Source organism: Ovis canadensis, chromosome 3 (assembly GCF_042477335.2).
Source record: "Ovis canadensis isolate MfBH-ARS-UI-01 breed Bighorn chromosome 3, ARS-UI_OviCan_v2, whole genome shotgun sequence".
Classification (NCBI taxonomy): domain Eukaryota; kingdom Metazoa; phylum Chordata; class Mammalia; order Artiodactyla; family Bovidae; genus Ovis; species Ovis canadensis.
Genome location: NC_091247.1, coordinates 91,336,025 through 91,353,458, shown reverse-complemented (window position 1 = coordinate 91,353,458; position 17,434 = coordinate 91,336,025). Strand labels below are relative to the sequence as shown.

The 17,434-nt window shown below is 37.7% G+C and overlaps 1 protein-coding gene across 3 annotated transcripts in view; it reads left to right on the top strand.

The window, feature by feature from the left end:
- The window catches only part of TTC27 (tetratricopeptide repeat domain 27), a 181,107-nt gene that overhangs the window by 136,743 nt on the left and 26,930 nt on the right, over positions 1-17,434 (top strand). For all 3 annotated transcript variants that reach the window (XR_011255745.1, XM_069583602.1, XM_069583600.1), the window contains exons 14-16: positions 2,446-2,544; positions 6,260-6,312; positions 15,968-16,133. Coding sequence is in view for 2 of the 3 variants with exons in the window: in XM_069583602.1 (XP_069439703.1) it covers positions 2,446-2,544; positions 6,260-6,312; positions 15,968-16,133 (318 nt within the window). In the remaining variant the exon portion in view is untranslated. The remainder of the gene's footprint in view (positions 1-2,445; positions 2,545-6,259; positions 6,313-15,967; positions 16,134-17,434) is intronic.

The following is a 17,434-nucleotide window of genomic DNA, read 5'->3' as shown; positions in this document are numbered from 1 at the left end:
ACAATACTATGTATTAAATTGTTATCTGCTTGATTTTTATTAAACTTATTTTGGTGTTAAGACATTAGTTATAAAGCATTGACTTGTTTTAAAAACGTACATAGTAATCTCATCACCAGCTTATGCTGGAGCTGTAAGATAGTTGCTAATTTCAGACATTTATATAATCTTTGTCTTTTGAGGTGGATTGAAAAATAAATTTTCAATTTTTATTTTCATTTGAATTTATACTCACTGCTTTTTATGACACATATGAAATAGTTCTGTTGTCAGTTTGTTCTTTGCTGATGCAGGAAGCAAGCAGGGCATATGCATTTTGAGAATTTTGTGGGCACTTCTCATTTTTCTTGATTTGAGGTATTCCTCATTCCAAGTAAACTTGCTGCCATGATTCTTTGAGGGTATAACATGCTGTCACTTGTAAGAGGCAATGTATTTTAAGTGCCACCTTGTATGGAAAATTAAATGCTGACCTCCTAGGTGGGGCAGTGGTAAAAAAAAAAAATCTACCTGCCAATACAGGAGATCCAAGAGAAGGGGGTTTGATCCCTGGGTAGGGAAGACTCCCTGCAGGAGGAAATGGCAACCCACTCCAGTATTCTTGCCTGGAAAATTCCGTGAACAGAGGAGCCTGGCAGGCTACAATCCATGGGGCCACAAAGAGTTGGACACAACTGAGCGACTCAGAACACACACACGCACAGTAAAAGTTTGATCAGCTATTGGTTATTAGCATTCAGAGATGTTAAATGGAAAAAAAGTACACCTTATAAATGATGAATTATAAAACACAGATTTTGAAACTTTCGACTAGATTAGAAGTAAGCTTGTTTTATACATTAGCATCAGACTTTAGGCCCTCTCAGAGTGAGTCACTTTCAGTGAATGTGGTTTAGTGCATTGGAACTCTTTTCATTTGATTCTTTAAATAACCAGACAAAAGAAAACAGTAATGAGCTACTTTTTAAGTTGCTGGAGTCCCTTGATTCAGAAAAGGGAACTTCTAACTTAATTTCAACCTCTGTATCCCTCACTGACCCCCAGACACACACCCACCCTGTTTTCAGCCATTACCTATGCTTCTAACAAAATTTGTTCTCTTAAAGGCTGCTGATAGCAGTTATTTATAGCCTCTTGTGAATTCAAGACAAAGTGTTAAATTGCCCAGGGATGTTTGCTTTCTAAGCCTTATCTCTAATTATCGGCTAAAAATCTTTATCTGCTTAAAGAACTTTCAGGCCTCAACTAGCCATATGGAACAAGTTTTGTATGAATTGGGGGAGGGTAGGGGCAGCCTCCTGTCCGCCTCTGTGGAAGGCCATGGACCAGAGGCCATGGATGGATAACAGAGCTGCTCATTTCCTTTCCCACCCTGCAGTGTTCAACCAAGTCTGTCTGCTGGCTCACTGCCCTCATTCTAGAAGTCAGAGAAAGTAAGAACGCAGAATTCATTCTACCGTTGGCCTTACTGACTATATCTGAGAGGAAAGCAGAGTTGTAATAGCTGCATTTCTGACTAATTTCATTGAATTTTTATCAGTTTTATCTTCCTTTTGATAGAGGCTATTGAATTTTAAGGAAACCCTGTGAAATAAAGAATTCTTTTGTAATTCTCAATAGCCACTTCCTACTTACCTGTTTTCTTTTTTTTTTAATTAATATATTTTTTAAATTGGAGGTTAATTACAATATTGTAGTGTTTCTTGCCATACATTGCCATGAATCAGCCATAGGTGTACATGTGTCCCCCAGCCTGAACCCCCCTCTTACCTCCCTCCCCATCCCATCCCTCATAGTTACCTGTTTTCTACATCTCTAAATGTACAAATCTTTCTGACTTAAATCAGGCTTTCCACTGTGAATGACTCTTTGGTAATCCAGATTCTGAGTCTACTTTTTCTAAATTTTTTCAGGCATGCCTAGGCCGGTGCACGCCTAGGCCGGTACATGCCAGGGCAGTTTGGCTCTTGGTTAAACAGCAAAAGTATACTTGCGGTCCATCTTGAAGATGGAAGCAAAACTTTTTCCTCTCAAGTTTGTAATACGTTCATCAGTTGTGACTCTGCTGATGGTTTGTATATTTTTTACATAGTTACATTGATGCTCAGTAAAAATGTAAAGTTAATTTATCATGTCGGGGCTTATGAACAGAGCTCTGCATTGTGTTCATGGAGTCGGTTAAAACAAACGGGTGTTTCTCAATTAAAGATGTGCAGTGTTGCACGTGCTTTCATTTTTGAATTATAGTTTTGAAAATTACATGGAAAAATATCATCTCCATAGCTAAGTTTTCTAGTTTAAGATACAGTGTAAGGCAATATTTATGATACAGCTCTATACACTACTAGTGTTGTGTGTGTGTGTTGGTAGCATCCTAAGGGATTTTCAGATTAATCCTATCAATGTCTCTATGTGTTTGAATGGCTTCGTCTTTTGGTCTTGCAGCTCGGGGTGTGGTTTTCTCTGGGCTGTGCCTATCTGGCCTTGGAAGACTACGGAGGCTCAGCGAGGGCGTTTCAGCGGTGTGTGACTCTGGAACCCGACGTAAGTTTGTTTGGTCTTCTTTCCTTATCACAGCTCTTTGGTCCTCTCTAAATTATTTGAACTGAACTGTAGTTCAGAACAGCAATTCCTGCAAGTATGTAGTTTCAGTTATGCAAGATGATTAAGTTCTAGAGATTTGTTGTACAGCATTGTGCCCACGATTAACTGTACTGTTGTGCACCTAAAAATTTGTGAAGAGGGTGATCTCATGTTAAGTGGGGTTTTTTTTTGTTGTTGTTGTTGTTGTTTCTATTAGCTTAAAAAACATTTTTTAATTGGAATATAATTGCTTTACAATGCTGTGTTGGTTTTTGCAGTATGACATCATGAATCAGCTGTATGTATACATATATCCCCTTCCTCTATTTTCTCTCCACCCCCACCCACCCATTCTACCCCTCTAGGTCTTCACAGAGCACTGAGCTAAACTCCCTGTCCTTTACAGCAGTTTCTCTCTAGCTTATCACAATAAAAAGGGAGGGAGAGAGAAAATGAGGCAGAAAGATTCAAACTTTCTATTATTTTTATGTCCAAGAAAAAGAACATCATTCCTTTTGTGTTGGAGGAAAGTGTACCATTGGTAGAAGGTCATGCCCTAAGGTATATGATTTATAAATCTAGAAGTAAGTGTTTTCTTATAATATCTAAGGTATTCATAGTTTGTTTAGGAAATAATTTTAATAAAATAGTTTTTTAGTTAAAAAATATACTTTGCTGAAATAAACAGCAAAATGTCACATATATTTTGTCACTCCCCAATATGGGCTGCCTGTTAATTGCATTATTAGAAAGTTCTTTTTTTGGTAGTTTATGGTTTTTAAATATTTAACAGCTTTACTGAGGTGGTAAATAGCTCACATACCATATAGTTCATCCATTTAAAGTGTACAATTCAGTGATTTTTTTTTCTTTTTTAGTGTATTCAGAATTGTGCAACCATCACCACCATTTTAGAACATTTTTATTATTGTAAGAAGAAACCCCTGTACCAGTTAGCATCATTCCCCATTTCCTCCAGAGACTTTCCACTCATACCTCCCACCCCCACCCCTAGGCAACCACTAATGGATATTCTGTCTTCATACATTTGCCTGTTCTAAATGTTTCATACAAATGGAATCATAACAATGAGCAGTCTTTTGGTGGCTTTCTTCACTTAGATTAATGTTTCCACAGTTCATCCATGTTGTCTCATATATCAGCACTTCATTCCCTTTTATGGTCAAATACTATTCCGTTGTATGCGCATGTCACGTGTTATTTATTCATCTATCAATTGATGGGCATTTAGACTGTTCCACTTTTCAGTTGCTGTGAATTATGCTGCTGTGAATAGTCACTTACAAGTCTTTGTGTAGACACGTTTCCGTTTCTCAGCATCTTTGCCGACACTTGTTACTGTCTGTCTGATTGTAGCTGTCCTAGTAGGCAGTATCTTGTTGTGGTTTCGGTTTGCATTTCTTTGACAGCTGATTATCTTGAGCATCTTTTCATGTACTTATTGGCCATTCGTGTATCATTAGAGAAATGTTTACTCACATCCTTTGCCCATTTAGGTTATTGGTCTTTTTATTGTTGAGTTGTAAGAATTCTTTCTGCATCCTAGATATAAGCCCCATATCAGATACATGATTTGCAGTTTTTTCCCCCCATTTTGTAAGTTGTTTTTCACTTTCTTATAGTGTCTTTGAAGTACAAATGTTTTTAATTTTGATGAGGTCTAACCTGTTGCTTGTGCTTTTGGTGTCATATTTAAGAATCCATTGCCCGATCTAAGGTCATGAAGATTAACTTATCTCTTTTTCTAAGAGGTTTATTGGTTTAATTCTTATATTTATGTCAAATCTAGTGTTAAACCTAGTCATTAAGCTTACCATACTGTGTGTGGTGGTGGATATTCACTAAACTTATTGTGGTAATCACTTCACAAATATATACATGTACCAAGTCATCATGTAGTACTTCTAAAACTGTATATGCTGTATATCAATTACACTGCTGTATATCAGCATTGTACAGTGCTGTATATCAATTACATCTCAAAAAATAACATTGTTTCAGATAATGTGCTTTCTTTTTTTTAGTTCAAGAATTTTTATTTGGTTCTTTTTACAATGTTTGTGTTTCTACTGAGATTCCCTGATTGTTCCCTTATAATGTTCATGTTTTCTTCAAATATTTAATTATATTTATAACAACTGCTTTGAAGTTTTTATATGTGTATTCTAATATCGCCTTAATTTCTGTGTCTGTTTCTATTAACTGATTTTTTATTTGGTTATGGATGAATTTTCCTGCTTGTTTGCCTGTCTACCAATTTTTTTTTTTTTATTATCATATCCTACACTTGTGGATGCTATGTTGTTGAGTTTCTAAGTTTTGTTGTCTTCCCTTGAAGGCAGAGGGTTTTTTGGCATTTGGTTAATTCATTCTGGATCAGCTTAATTTTCAGCTTAGAGTAGGTCTGTTGTTGTCTTTATTTTAGACTTGCAGTCACCCTTCTCTTGAGGTATAACGTTTTGGGGGCTGAATTTAATCCCACGGCTGATCAGCAAGAATTCTCCACTAAGACTGGTTGAAACTTGACTAGCTCCCAGCACTTGTGTGACCTCTAGAATCTCCATTCAGCTCACAGCTCTCTGGTAGTTGTTCTCTACCTGGCCTTTAGAAGTTTTCCCCTGCACAGTATAGCTTAGTATTTAGCCAAGGATTCAAGAAGTCGTGAGATTTCTGGAGCTTATTCTCTGAACAGATCTCTCTTCTCTGGTAGTTTGTCTTACAAATTCAACCACTTCTGCAGCTCTGAACTCTGAACTTTTTTCTTCCTTTCAGTAAGACTTGCTGTGTTTTGTTTGGTTTCTATCTTTCTGTGCTGTAGCCCTCTAAGTGCCTCTAGCTAGAAGTGCAGGTTGATTTTTGAGACACCTCAACAGCTCTTCTCTCAGGGATCACAGTCCTGTGCTGCCCACTGTCCAACTTCTCAAAAACAGTTGTCTCCTAAAATTTTGTCCAGTTCGATAATTTTTTATGGTAATAAGACTAGTCTGGTCCTAACTGTATTCTGTCCATAAGCAGAGGTCCATTGCCATTAATTTTTAAATTGTGTCTTTGGAACTTCAGAACTACACACTCTGTGTGTTATAAAATGTGGAACGAAGAAGAGCAAGCATAATTTATATCATTCTTGTTAGAATCAACATTTATATAGACTTTATTGTCATTGCATAGAAAAATAGGTAGAGACATGCGTTTGATGAAATATGTGGCATTAACATTAGAGAACACATACTCCTTTATTCTCCTGTCTGATAAAGGATGATGGCAAAATAACAAACCCTTTTATGATAGGAAAAACAATATTCTGCACTGCTTTAGATTTGTAATTGATCTATATATTGTGTAAATACTGTTATAAATTGCCCAACTATTTTGTAAATCTAAATTTGTAAATAGAATCTTTTCTCAATTCCAAATTAGGGTTATAACAGTTATATCATTCTATTGATTGTTTTTGTGACTTTTTTAAAATTATAAATATTAAGTTTAATTATAAATGTTAAATTTAATTTAATTTCTTATACACTTCTAAACATACCTTATGAAAATTATGATTGTAAAAGCACATTTTGAGCTAAGAAAATATGTTATATTTTTGTTGGCAGCAGTTATACCTAAAGGAGAGAATAATCTGTAACTGAATTCTGTATCATTTCAGAATGCTGAAGCTTGGAACAATTTATCAACTTCTTATATCCGGTTAAAACAAAAGTAAGTACACCAAAAAAGATGAAGAACTTTGCTTCCAATATAAATGAATGAGATTTTCTTCAATTGAACAGTGAAACATTGTGCCTTTCCTCATTATCTTTTCCCCTTTCTTACCCGTATCTTTGAGTTACAGTGACTTAATTTAGCCATTTGCATTCTAAGTATAGTTTATTTCTTTAAATCACTTAGTATGTAATAAAAACTCTTTATTTGAAATTGAAATTTTGTGTCCTAAATTACATGATAAAAGCAAGCATGCCTTTAGTCAGCTCAACAGATAGATTTTTTTTTTTTAATTTTTTACTGGAGGATAAATGCTTTACAATATTGTGCTGGTTTCTGCCATACATCAACATGAATCAGCCACAGGTATACATATGTCCCCTCACTCTGGAACCTCCCTCACATCTCCCACCCTCCAGCGTGTTGCAGAGCATGATTGCTTGCTGTGGACTGAACATTATTGAGAAATAGAAGTATGAACCAGTGACTTCAGGGAGTGTGGGTTTAGAAAATATTATGCCATATTATTTAAAAAATTGATTAATAATCTAGGTCATATGTGATAAATCTCAATGAGAAGTACCAAGAGGGCTAAGACAGTAGGTAGTATTTGTAGAACACTTACATTCTCTACCACATGTATAATCCTCTGAGGATCTCAGAGAAGAGAACATGTGTGATGCGGGTTTAGAAACACTTCTGAGAGATTGTTGGACTCAAGCTATAATTTGAAGAATCGGTAGAGGGGACAGGCTTTGGAAATAAATGGTCATTAATATCTGTGCTTAGCCTTTTGAATTCGGGTGACAGGCATGAATGCCACACTTTAGGGGACAGGAAGTAAAGTCGTCCAGCTCAAGACTAGTGAAAGCCATGGTGAGAGATGAGATTGTTGGTAATAGGAAGCCAGAGACTTCAGTGAGGGTCATTTCATGAAGAGAGAAATTTCTTGAGATTTTATGAAGAGGGAAATTTATCTGATGACAGTGTCTGAGACGGACTAGAGAGGAAACTGGGGGCTGGGAAACCAGTTAGGAGACAGCTGTTGTAATAGTCCAGGCAGGAGATAGCTAGACTGGAAAAAGAAGGGGCAGATGCCAGTTTATAAAGGGGACAAGCAACTGGACTTACTGACTGGCTACAGAAAGCCAAGGAAGGGGAAGAGGCAAGGATGGCTGTTATCCTAGTTTTAAATAAATGAAAGGATAGATATATTTCCATTTTTGTTTGCCCTTATTTCAAACTTAGTTTTCTTTGTGGATTCATGTGTATTTCTGGAGATATCGTAAATCCACATTACGTTGAGATCATGAAATGCTTCTGCTGCTCTCAGATGATAACTATATAAATAAAGTACTGTTTGTTCCACCACGCTCTGTGAAAAATAATATTGTGTTCTTGATTGCAACTGATTGTGTTAAAACTCACTAGAGACTCTTTTGGTGTAAAGCAAGGGGAAGGAAAATCCCTGCCGGAACCGTGGAATGCCCTCAGTGGGTTTTTCTAGTAATCTTGATCATTGTGTATGTAACGACCTCTTGTCCTCCAGTCCATTAACCCTAAGAATTCTAATTGCTTTCTCTCTTGGTGGTTCTTGCACATTGTTCCTCAGCTTCTCTTTGACACTGTTTTGTCCCTGTAGCTCCCTGAATAGGGTTTTGTGTAAAAGTGGGGTTGTAAGGTCAGAGGTAAATCACTCCTTTATTTTTGCCATTTTACTTTGCTTTCTTTGCTGCCATTGCTCCAGACATAGCTCATTCTTCACTCATGAGATTGTTATTGCAGGGGCAAATCATTACTACTCCTCTCAAAAGAATTCTATCCCTGCCTTAAGGTGACCCTTTACACTCCCTCATCTCTCGCTCTGCTGTTGCTGGGTTCTTCACTAAAGTGCTGTTTTCCCTGTTTCATCTGATTCCCCAAGGCACCATGGCCCTACAGTCCCATGGGAAAGTTTTCCATCTTCCTATATAATTGTCATAGTGCATTATCATACCATCATGGTTTGATAAATGAATCCAGAATTGAAGCTCCCTAGAAAGAAGTCATACTTTCCAAAAAAACAGAATTCTATTGCAAAAATTGTGTGGGCCAAGCAACTATGATTAGAGGATAGGAGGACACACAGGAAAAAAGATAATCCTCCTGGTGTGGGATGCTGCTGGTTGACATCTTTTCCAATAGGATAACTTCATCCCTACCCGTATGTGGATGGGAGACCTTGGGAATCTCAGTCCACCTCAGGAGTTTCAGTCCGCAGTTGATATCACATGTGATGTGTGCAGAGGGAGTGGAGAAAGGGGGGAAAATTATATGGAAATAATTTGTGGCTGAATATGAAGAAGTGTTAGAGCAAGGGTACTTCCATTTTTAACTATAAAGGAGGGTGGGTCGGGGGTAAATGAATTAATACATTCTATGACAACTTTAGGTAAATTGTTTAATGTAGAGAATACAAAACTAAACTGCAGTGAATTGGTTGTTATGAAAAGACTAAAAGATTAATTGTAAAGAAGTCATTTCAATCAGTACCGTTGATTTAATGATTTATGTGTTCTGTGACTAGCTGAGAAAGTTACTGATGGTATGGGCACACTTCTTTTTAAGTTCTTAAGGGGATGACTCCCAGACCAATGGCCTGGATCAGCCAGAAGAACCTCCATCATCACCTCTAAAATTTGCCTTGAAGTCAGCAAAAGGAAAGTCTTGATGAAACACTTTGAGGCTCAGCAGGAAAAGAGACGTGGACCTCGTGGTCTTAAGTTAGCAAATCAAATGCAAAAAAGGATGTTGGAAAGGGACAGATAGCTTACCCTTGAAAGAGGTTACTATAGTTGTCCAGTAAAACATTTTTGATCTTTAAGGGAGCTATAGTGTTTGTTCAGCCAGTAGAGTAAAGCATTAAGCATCTTTCTGATAGTTAAGATGTTTAACTTTTAAAATAGGTGACATGAAGTTTTGTTGATTTCCTTGTCAATATCAAGTTCTTAAGTCTTCTTCTATTTTCTGAAGTAGCTTGGATAAGGCAAGGATTCTGCGATGGCTTGATAAACTTTTTCTGTAAAAACCACCTAACCTGGTTTTCATTTTTATTGGTTTATTTGGCTTTGTACTTGTTAAATCATTTTGCATAATTTGTTTGTGATGTTCTCATGATTTTTTAAAATAATACTAATTTTATTTATACCATTTTTCTAAATTCTAATGGAATTTCTCATGTTGTACTCTGCATATAAGTTAAATAAGCAGGGTGACAATACATAACCTTGACGAACTCCTTTTCCTATTTGGAACCAGTCTGTTGTTCCATGTCCAGTTCTAACTGTTGCTTCTTGATCTGCATACAGATTTCTCAGGAGGTAGGTCAGGCGGTCTGGTATTCCCATCTCTTTAAGAATTTTCCAGAGTTTGTTGTGATCCACCCAGTCAAAGGCTTTGGCATAGTCAATAAAGCAGAAGTAGAAGTTTTTCTGGAACTCTATTGCTTTTTCATTGATCCAACGGATATTGGCAACTTGATCTCTGGTTCTTCTGCCTTTTCTAAATCTAGCTTGAACATCTGGAAGTTCACAATTCACATACTGTTGAAGCCTGGCTTGGAGAATTTTAAGCATTACTTTGCTAGCGTGTTAGATGAGTGCAGTTGTGCAGTAGTTTGAACATTCTTTGGCATTGCCTTTCTTTGGGATTGGAATGAAAACTGACCTTTTCCAGTCCTGTGGCCACTGCTGAGTTTTCCAAATGTGCTAGCATATTGAGTGCAGCACAAGCTGGAATCAAGATTGCCGGGAAAAATATTAATAACCTTAGATATGCAGGTTACACCGCACTTACGGCAGAAAAGGAAGAACTGAAGAGCCTCTTGATGAAAGTGAAAGAGGAGAGTGAAAAAGTTGGCTTAAAACTTAACATTCAGAAAACTAAGATCACGGTATCTGGTCCTATCACTTCATGGCAAATAGATGGGGAAACAATACAAACAGTGGCAGACTTTATTTTGGGCTCCAAAATCACTACAGATGGTGACTGCAGCCATGAAATGAAAAGACGCTTGCTCTTTGGAAGAAAAGTTATGACCAACCTAGACAGCTTATTAAAAAGCAGAGACATTAGTTTGTCAACAAAGGTCCGTCAAGTCAAAGCTATGGGTTTTCCAGTAGTCATGTATGGATGTGAGAGTTGGACTATAAAGAAAGCTGAGTGCTGAAGAATTGATGCTTTTGAACTGTGGTATTGGAGAAGACTCTTGAGAGTCCCTTGGACAGCAAGGAGTTCCAGCCATTCCATCCTAAAGGAAATCAGTCCTGAATATTCATTGGAAGGATTGATGCTGAAGCTGAAATTGAACCTCCAGTACTTTGGCCACCTGATGTGAAGAACTGACTCATTTGAAAAGACCCTGATGCTGGGAAAGATTGAAGGCTGGAGAGAAGGGGACGACAGAAGATGAGATGACTGGATGGCATCACTGACTCAATGGACATGTGTCTGAGTCAACTCCGGGAGTTGGTAATGGACCAGGAGGCCTGGTGTGCTGCAGTCCATGGGGTCACAAAGAGTCAGACAGGACTGAGCAACTGAACTGAATGGAATTTAGCTAAACATTTGTTTCATTATTATTTTTTTTTTCAAAGAGCCAACTTTTGATTTTGTTGATCATTTGTTTCTTTCTTAACATTTCTTTTCTTCTTAGAATTATTTGGTGTTCTTCTATCAGATTAAATTGAATATTTTAACTCATTTCCCATCTTTCATAATTATAACCAATCCATGTAAAAATTATAAAATTTTCTCTAAATACTGCTTTTTGTCTCTAAATATGATATCTTGCAGATAGTGATATATACTACTTTCTTTAAATTCTAAATATTTTGTACTTTCCAATATGAATTTCTGCCCCCTCGTTGGTTTCTTTACTTTAGGAGTGCATTTCAAGTTTGTCGGCATATGTTTTTTTAACTCTGTATTTACTGTTGATTTTTTATTTAGTTGCAAAGAATATAGTCTACAGACTTTTAGATTTACTTACTAAAAACACAACTCATAATTATTTTTGTGCTCAGTAATTAAGTTACTGACATGCTTCCTCTGTTTCTCTTGTCATCATTGAATATTTCTTATATCCCTTTTCTTCTCTTTGAAGTCCTATTATTTTTGCAAGAGGGGACCCTTTAATAGTTCTTTTAAGTAAGGGCCAGTGGTAAAGTTTCCTTTTTTTGTACATGTTAAAATTTTTGATATTGCATTTATTCCTAAGTGTTTCAGTTCAGTTCAGTCACTTAGTCGTGTCCAACTCTTTGCGACCCCATGAATCGCAGCACACCAGGCCTCCCTGTTCAATCACCATCTCCCGGAGTTCACTCAGACTCAGGTACATCAAGTCCATGATGCCATCCAGCCATCTCATCCTCGGTCGTCCCCTTCTCCTCCTGCCCCCAATCCCTCCTAGCATCAGAGTTTTTTCCAGTGATTCAACTCTTCGCATGAGGTGGCCAAAGTACTGGAGCTTCAGCTGTAGCATCATTCCTTCCAAAGAAATCCCAGGGTTGATCTCCTTCAGAATGGACTGGTTGGATCTCCTTGCAGTCCAAGGGACTCTCAAGAGTCTTCTCCAACACCACAGTTCAAACACATCAATTCTTCGGCGCTCAGCCTTCTTCACAGTCCAACTGTCACATCCATACATGACCACTGGAAAAATCATAGCCTTGACTAGATGGACCTTAGTCGGCAAACTAATGTCTCTGCTTTTCAATATGCTGTTTAGGTTGGTCATAACTTTTCTTCCAAGGAGTAAGCATCTTTTAATTTCATGGCTGCAGTCACCATCTGCAGTGATTTTGGAGCTCAAAAAAATAGTCTGACACTGTTTCTACTGTTTCCCCATATATTTCCCATGAAGTGATGGGACCGGATGCCATGATCTTCATTTTCTGAATGTTGAGCTTTAAACCAACTTTTTCACTCTCCTCTTTCACTTTCATCAAGAGGCTTTTTAGCTCCTCTTCACTTTCTTCATAAGGGTGGTGTCATCTGCATATCTGAGGTTATTGATATTTCTCCCGGCAATCTTGATTCCAGCTTGAGTTTCTTCCAGTCCAGCGTTTCTCATGATGTACTCTGCATGTAAGTTAAATAAGCAGGGTGACAATATACAGCCTTGACGTACTCCTTTTCCTATTTGGAACCAGTCTGTTGTCCCATGTCCGGTTCTAACTGTTGCTTCCTGACCTGCATACAGATTTCTCAAGAGGCAGGTCAGATGGTCTGGTATTTCCATCTCTTGAAGAATTTTCCACAGTTTATTGTGATCCACACAGTCAAAGGCTTTGGCATAGTCAATAAAGCAGAAATAGATGTTTTTCTGGAACTCTCTTGCTTTTTCCATGATCCAGTGGATGTTGGCAATTTGATCTCTGGTTCCTCTGCCTTTTCTAAAACCAGCTTGAACATCAGGGAGTTCATGGTTCATGTATTGCTGAAGCCTGGCTTGGAGAATTTTGAGCATTACTTTACTAGCATGTGAGATGACTGCAATTGTGAGGTAGTTTGAGCATTCTTTTGCATTGCCTTTCTTTGGAACTGGAATGAAAACTGACCTTTTCCAGTCCTGTGGCCACTGCTGAGCTTTCCAAATTTGCTGGCATGTTGCGTGCAGCACTTTGGCAGCATCATCTTCCAGGATTTGAAACAGCTCAACTGGAATTCCATCACCTCCACTAGCTTTGTTCGTAGTGATGCTTTCTAAGGCCCGCTTGACTTCACATTCCAAGATGTCTGGCTCTAGATTAGTGATCACATCATCATGATTATCTGGGTCCTGAAGATCTTTTTTGTACAGTTCTTCCGTGTATTCTTGCCACCTCTTCTTAATATCTTCTGCTTCTGTTAGGTCCATACCATTTATGTCCTTTATCGAGCCCATCTTTGCATGAAATGTTCCCTTGGTATCTCTAATTTTCTTGAAGAAATTGCTAGCCTTTCCCATTCTGTTGTTTTCCTCTGTTTCTTTGCATTGATGGCTGAGGAAGGCTTTCTTATCTCTTCTTGCTATTCTTTGGAACTCTGCATTCAGATGCTTATATCTTTCCTTTTCTCCTTTGCTTTTTGCCTGTCTTCTTTTCACAGGTATTTGTGAGGCCTCCCCAGACAGCCATTTTGCTTTTTTGCATTTCTTTTCCATGGGGATGGTCTTGATCCCTGTCTCCTGTACAATGTCACAAACCTCATTCCATAGTTCATTAGGCACTCTGTCTATCAGATCTAGGCCCTTAAATCTATTTCTCACTTCCACTGTATAATCATAAGGGATTTGATTTAGGTCATACCTGAATGGTCTAGTGGTTTTCCCTACTTTCTTCAATTTCAGTCTGAATTTGGTAATAAGGAGTTCATGATCTGAGCCACAGTCAGCTCCCGGTCTTGTTTTTGTTGACTGTATAGAGCTTCTCCATCTTTGGCTACAAAGAATATAATCAATCTGATTTCGGTGTTGACCATCTGGTGATGTCCCTGTGTAGAATCTTCTCTTGTGTTGTTGGAAGAGGGTGTTTGCTATGACCAGTGCATTTTCTTGGCAAAACTCTATTAGTCTTTGCCCTGCTTCATTCTGCATTCTAAGGCCAAATTTGCCTGTTACTTCAGGTGTTTCTTGACTTCCTACTTTTGCGTTCCAGTCCCCTATAATGAAAAGGACATCATTTTTGGGTGTTAGTTCTAAAAGGTCTTATAGGTCTTCATAAAACCGTTCAACTTCAGCTTCCTCAGCGTTACTCGTTGGGGCATAGACTTGAATAACTGTGATATTGAATGATTTGCCTTGGAGATGAACAGAGATCATTCTGTCGTTTTTGAGATTGCATCCAAGTACTGCATTCAGACTCTTTTGTTGACCATGATGGCTACTCCATTTCTTGTGAAGGATTCCTGCCTGCAGTAGTAGATATAATGGTCATGTGAGTTAAATTCATCCATTCCAGTCCACTTTAGTTTGCTGATTCCTAGAATGTCAACGTTCACCCTTGCCATCTCTTGTTTGACCACTTCCAATTTGCCTTGATTCATGGACCTGACATTCCAGGTTCCTGTTCAATATTGCTCTTTACAGCATCGGATCTTGCTTTTATCACCAGTCCCATCCACAACTGGGTACTGTTTTTGCTTTGGCTCCATCCCTTCATTCTTTCTGGAGTTATTTCTCCGCTGATCTCCAGTAGCATATTGGGCACCTAATGACCTGGGGAGTTCCTCTTTTGGTATCCTATCATTTTGCCTTTTCATACTGTTCATGGAGTTCTCAAGGCAAGAATACTGAAGTGACTTGCCATTCCCTTCTCCAGTGGACCACATTATGTCAGACCTCTCCACCATGACCCTCCTGTCTTGGGTTGCCCCACAGGCATGGCTTCGTTTCATTGAATTAGACAAGGCTGTGGTCCTAAGTGTTTAGTTGATGATAAAAGTTTAGGCTGACAGTTATTTTCGCTTAACACTTTGTAGATCGTGTTTTATTGTCTTCTGTCATCTTTTGCTGCTTGTGAAATATCTGCTGTTCTCTGTCATTCTTTTATATGTTTTAGGATTACCTTTATGTACTGCAGTTTCACATAATATGTCTAGGTGTTAGTTTACCATTATTTAGAATAACAGTACACAAAATACACTTTGATCATAGAATTTAGATCTTTGTTTAGTTTTGGAAAATGCTCAGTTATTATCTCTTCAAATACAGTGTCCTACCATATTCTGCTTTTGTTTACTCTGAAATGTCTATGGAATGTGTACTTGAATCCTACCTCTCATTCTTCCCTCAGTGTCTATTCTTTTTTTTAATCTGAATTCATTTGAATTTTTCACTATTATCTCCCAGTTCATCCATTCTCTCTTTGTGTGAAACTAGTTTTTGTCACATGTTGAGTTTTTTTGGTTTGTTGTTTTTAATGTCTTTTGCAGTTTCAAATTTTCTTCTTGGTTTTTATTCGTGTATCCCTATTATTTCATTTCTAACTTTTGTTTATTCATTCACTTATTTATGTGGCTATGTTGGGTCTCAGTTGCATCATGCAGAATCTTTCACTGCAGCACACGGGCTCTCTAGTAGTGGCATGTGGGCTCAGTAGTTGCAGCACATGGGATCTTAGCTCCCCAACTGGCATCTAACTTGTGTTCCTTGCATTGCAAGGTGGATTCTAAACCGCTGGGCCACCAGCGAAGTCCCAGTTTGTACCTGTTTTGTTTGCCATTCCCTGTTAGGGAAATTTGGGGTGGTTTCAGGCCGTTTGGACCTCTAATTCTGTTTATTAACATGAATGTTTCAGGACTGATAGAAAGTTCACATTAGCATTTTGTACATTTAGGTATGGCTTATTTAGCTATGGTGGCTTCCCTGGTGGCTCAGCTGGTAAAGCATCTGTCTATGATGCGGGAGACCTGGGTTCGATCCCTGGGTTGGAAAGATCCCTTGGAGAAGGAAATGGCAATCCACTCCAATACTATTGCCAGGAAAATCCCATGAACAGAGGAGCCTGGTAGGCTACAGTCCATGGGGTCTCAAAGAGTTGAACACGACTGAGCGACTTCACGTTCACGTTATTTAGCTGTGGTTATTCATTATTGTTTTTGTTTGTTTGTTTGTTTATTTGACTTTCAATAGAGTAAAAGCTTTTAGAACATTACAAGAAGCCCTCAAGTGCAACTATGAACATTGGCAGATCTGGGAAAACTACATTCTCACTAGCACTGATGTTGGAGAATTTTCTGAAGCCATTAAAGCTTATCATCGGCTCTTGGACTTACGAGACAAATACAAAGATACTCAGGTAGGGTAGTCATATTTTGTTATTTCAGTTTGTGTTTAATATTAATACTTGATTATAGAATATAAATTGTTCCCTAGACTCTACACAGGAAAATTTTGTTAAACTGAAGTAATATATAAAAGAATACTTTTCTTGTGTAGTTGAATATGCTTAGTTACATATTAATTCTGACATTCCAATGTCAACTATGTTTATGTAATCATAGACTAAATATCACTGTGACTCAGTAATATGTGGTTTACATGCATATAGTCAGCTTGCAGAAACTTATGCTTATGTTAATTTATTACTTTGGTTATCTCAGTGTAATAGCTGGAATAAATCCCATAGTCATTTATTCACTCCTTAAACAGTCATCTGTATACTTTCAGATTGTTTGAACAATGTAGAAATGAAGACTAACATTTTCCTTGTACTGTTTAATAAGATAGTCTTCATCTTAGCATGAAGTCAGAACTGGTTAACTCTAACAGTACAAAAATTACTATATCCTTTCAGAAACTGTGGGAATCTTGAAGGCCCTGGGTTTTACATCCAACAGGATTAAATGTAAAAGACCTTTTGTGGGGTTAATTTGTGAAGAAACTGTATAAAGATAGAGTGTACAGGAGCTTACAGGTTACAAAATCGAAAATGTAACATTATATTTGCAATTATCAGCATATGCTATTAGTGAATTTGGAATTATGTAGAAACAAAAATCAGATAATATATGATAATATCGCACTACTCTCATGACTTACTACAGATATATATATGTATGTATATATATATATATATATACATATATATATATATACATACACACTCCAACTATTCCAAAGTTTACCTTGTCTGGTCTTGTATTTTTTAGCTGCAGCCCTTGATCTGTATGAATGCTTTTGCAAATTCAGCTATATAATCGGCTAAATTGTTTTAAAGCTCAGGTTTAGGGCAGTTCACTTAAAGATTTACGACTTTGTGAAAGTCACTCAGTTGTGTCCAACTCATTGCAACCCCATGTACTATACAGTCCATGGAATTGTCCAGGCCAGAATACTGGAGTGGGTAGCCTTTCCCTTCTCCAGGGGATCTTCCCAATCCAGGGATTGAACCCAGGTCTCCTGCATTGCAGGCGGATTCTTTACCAGCTGAGCCACATGGGAAGCCAGTTCTGTGACTTTTTAAGTAGAACCATATACCTACTTACAGGAGCTATGTTGACCCCTTCAATTACTTGTCTTTTCCTTGTTTTTATTTTGTTCTGGCCTTTCTAACTATTATATATTGACCATCCAGTATAGAAAGAAGGGACTTGAACT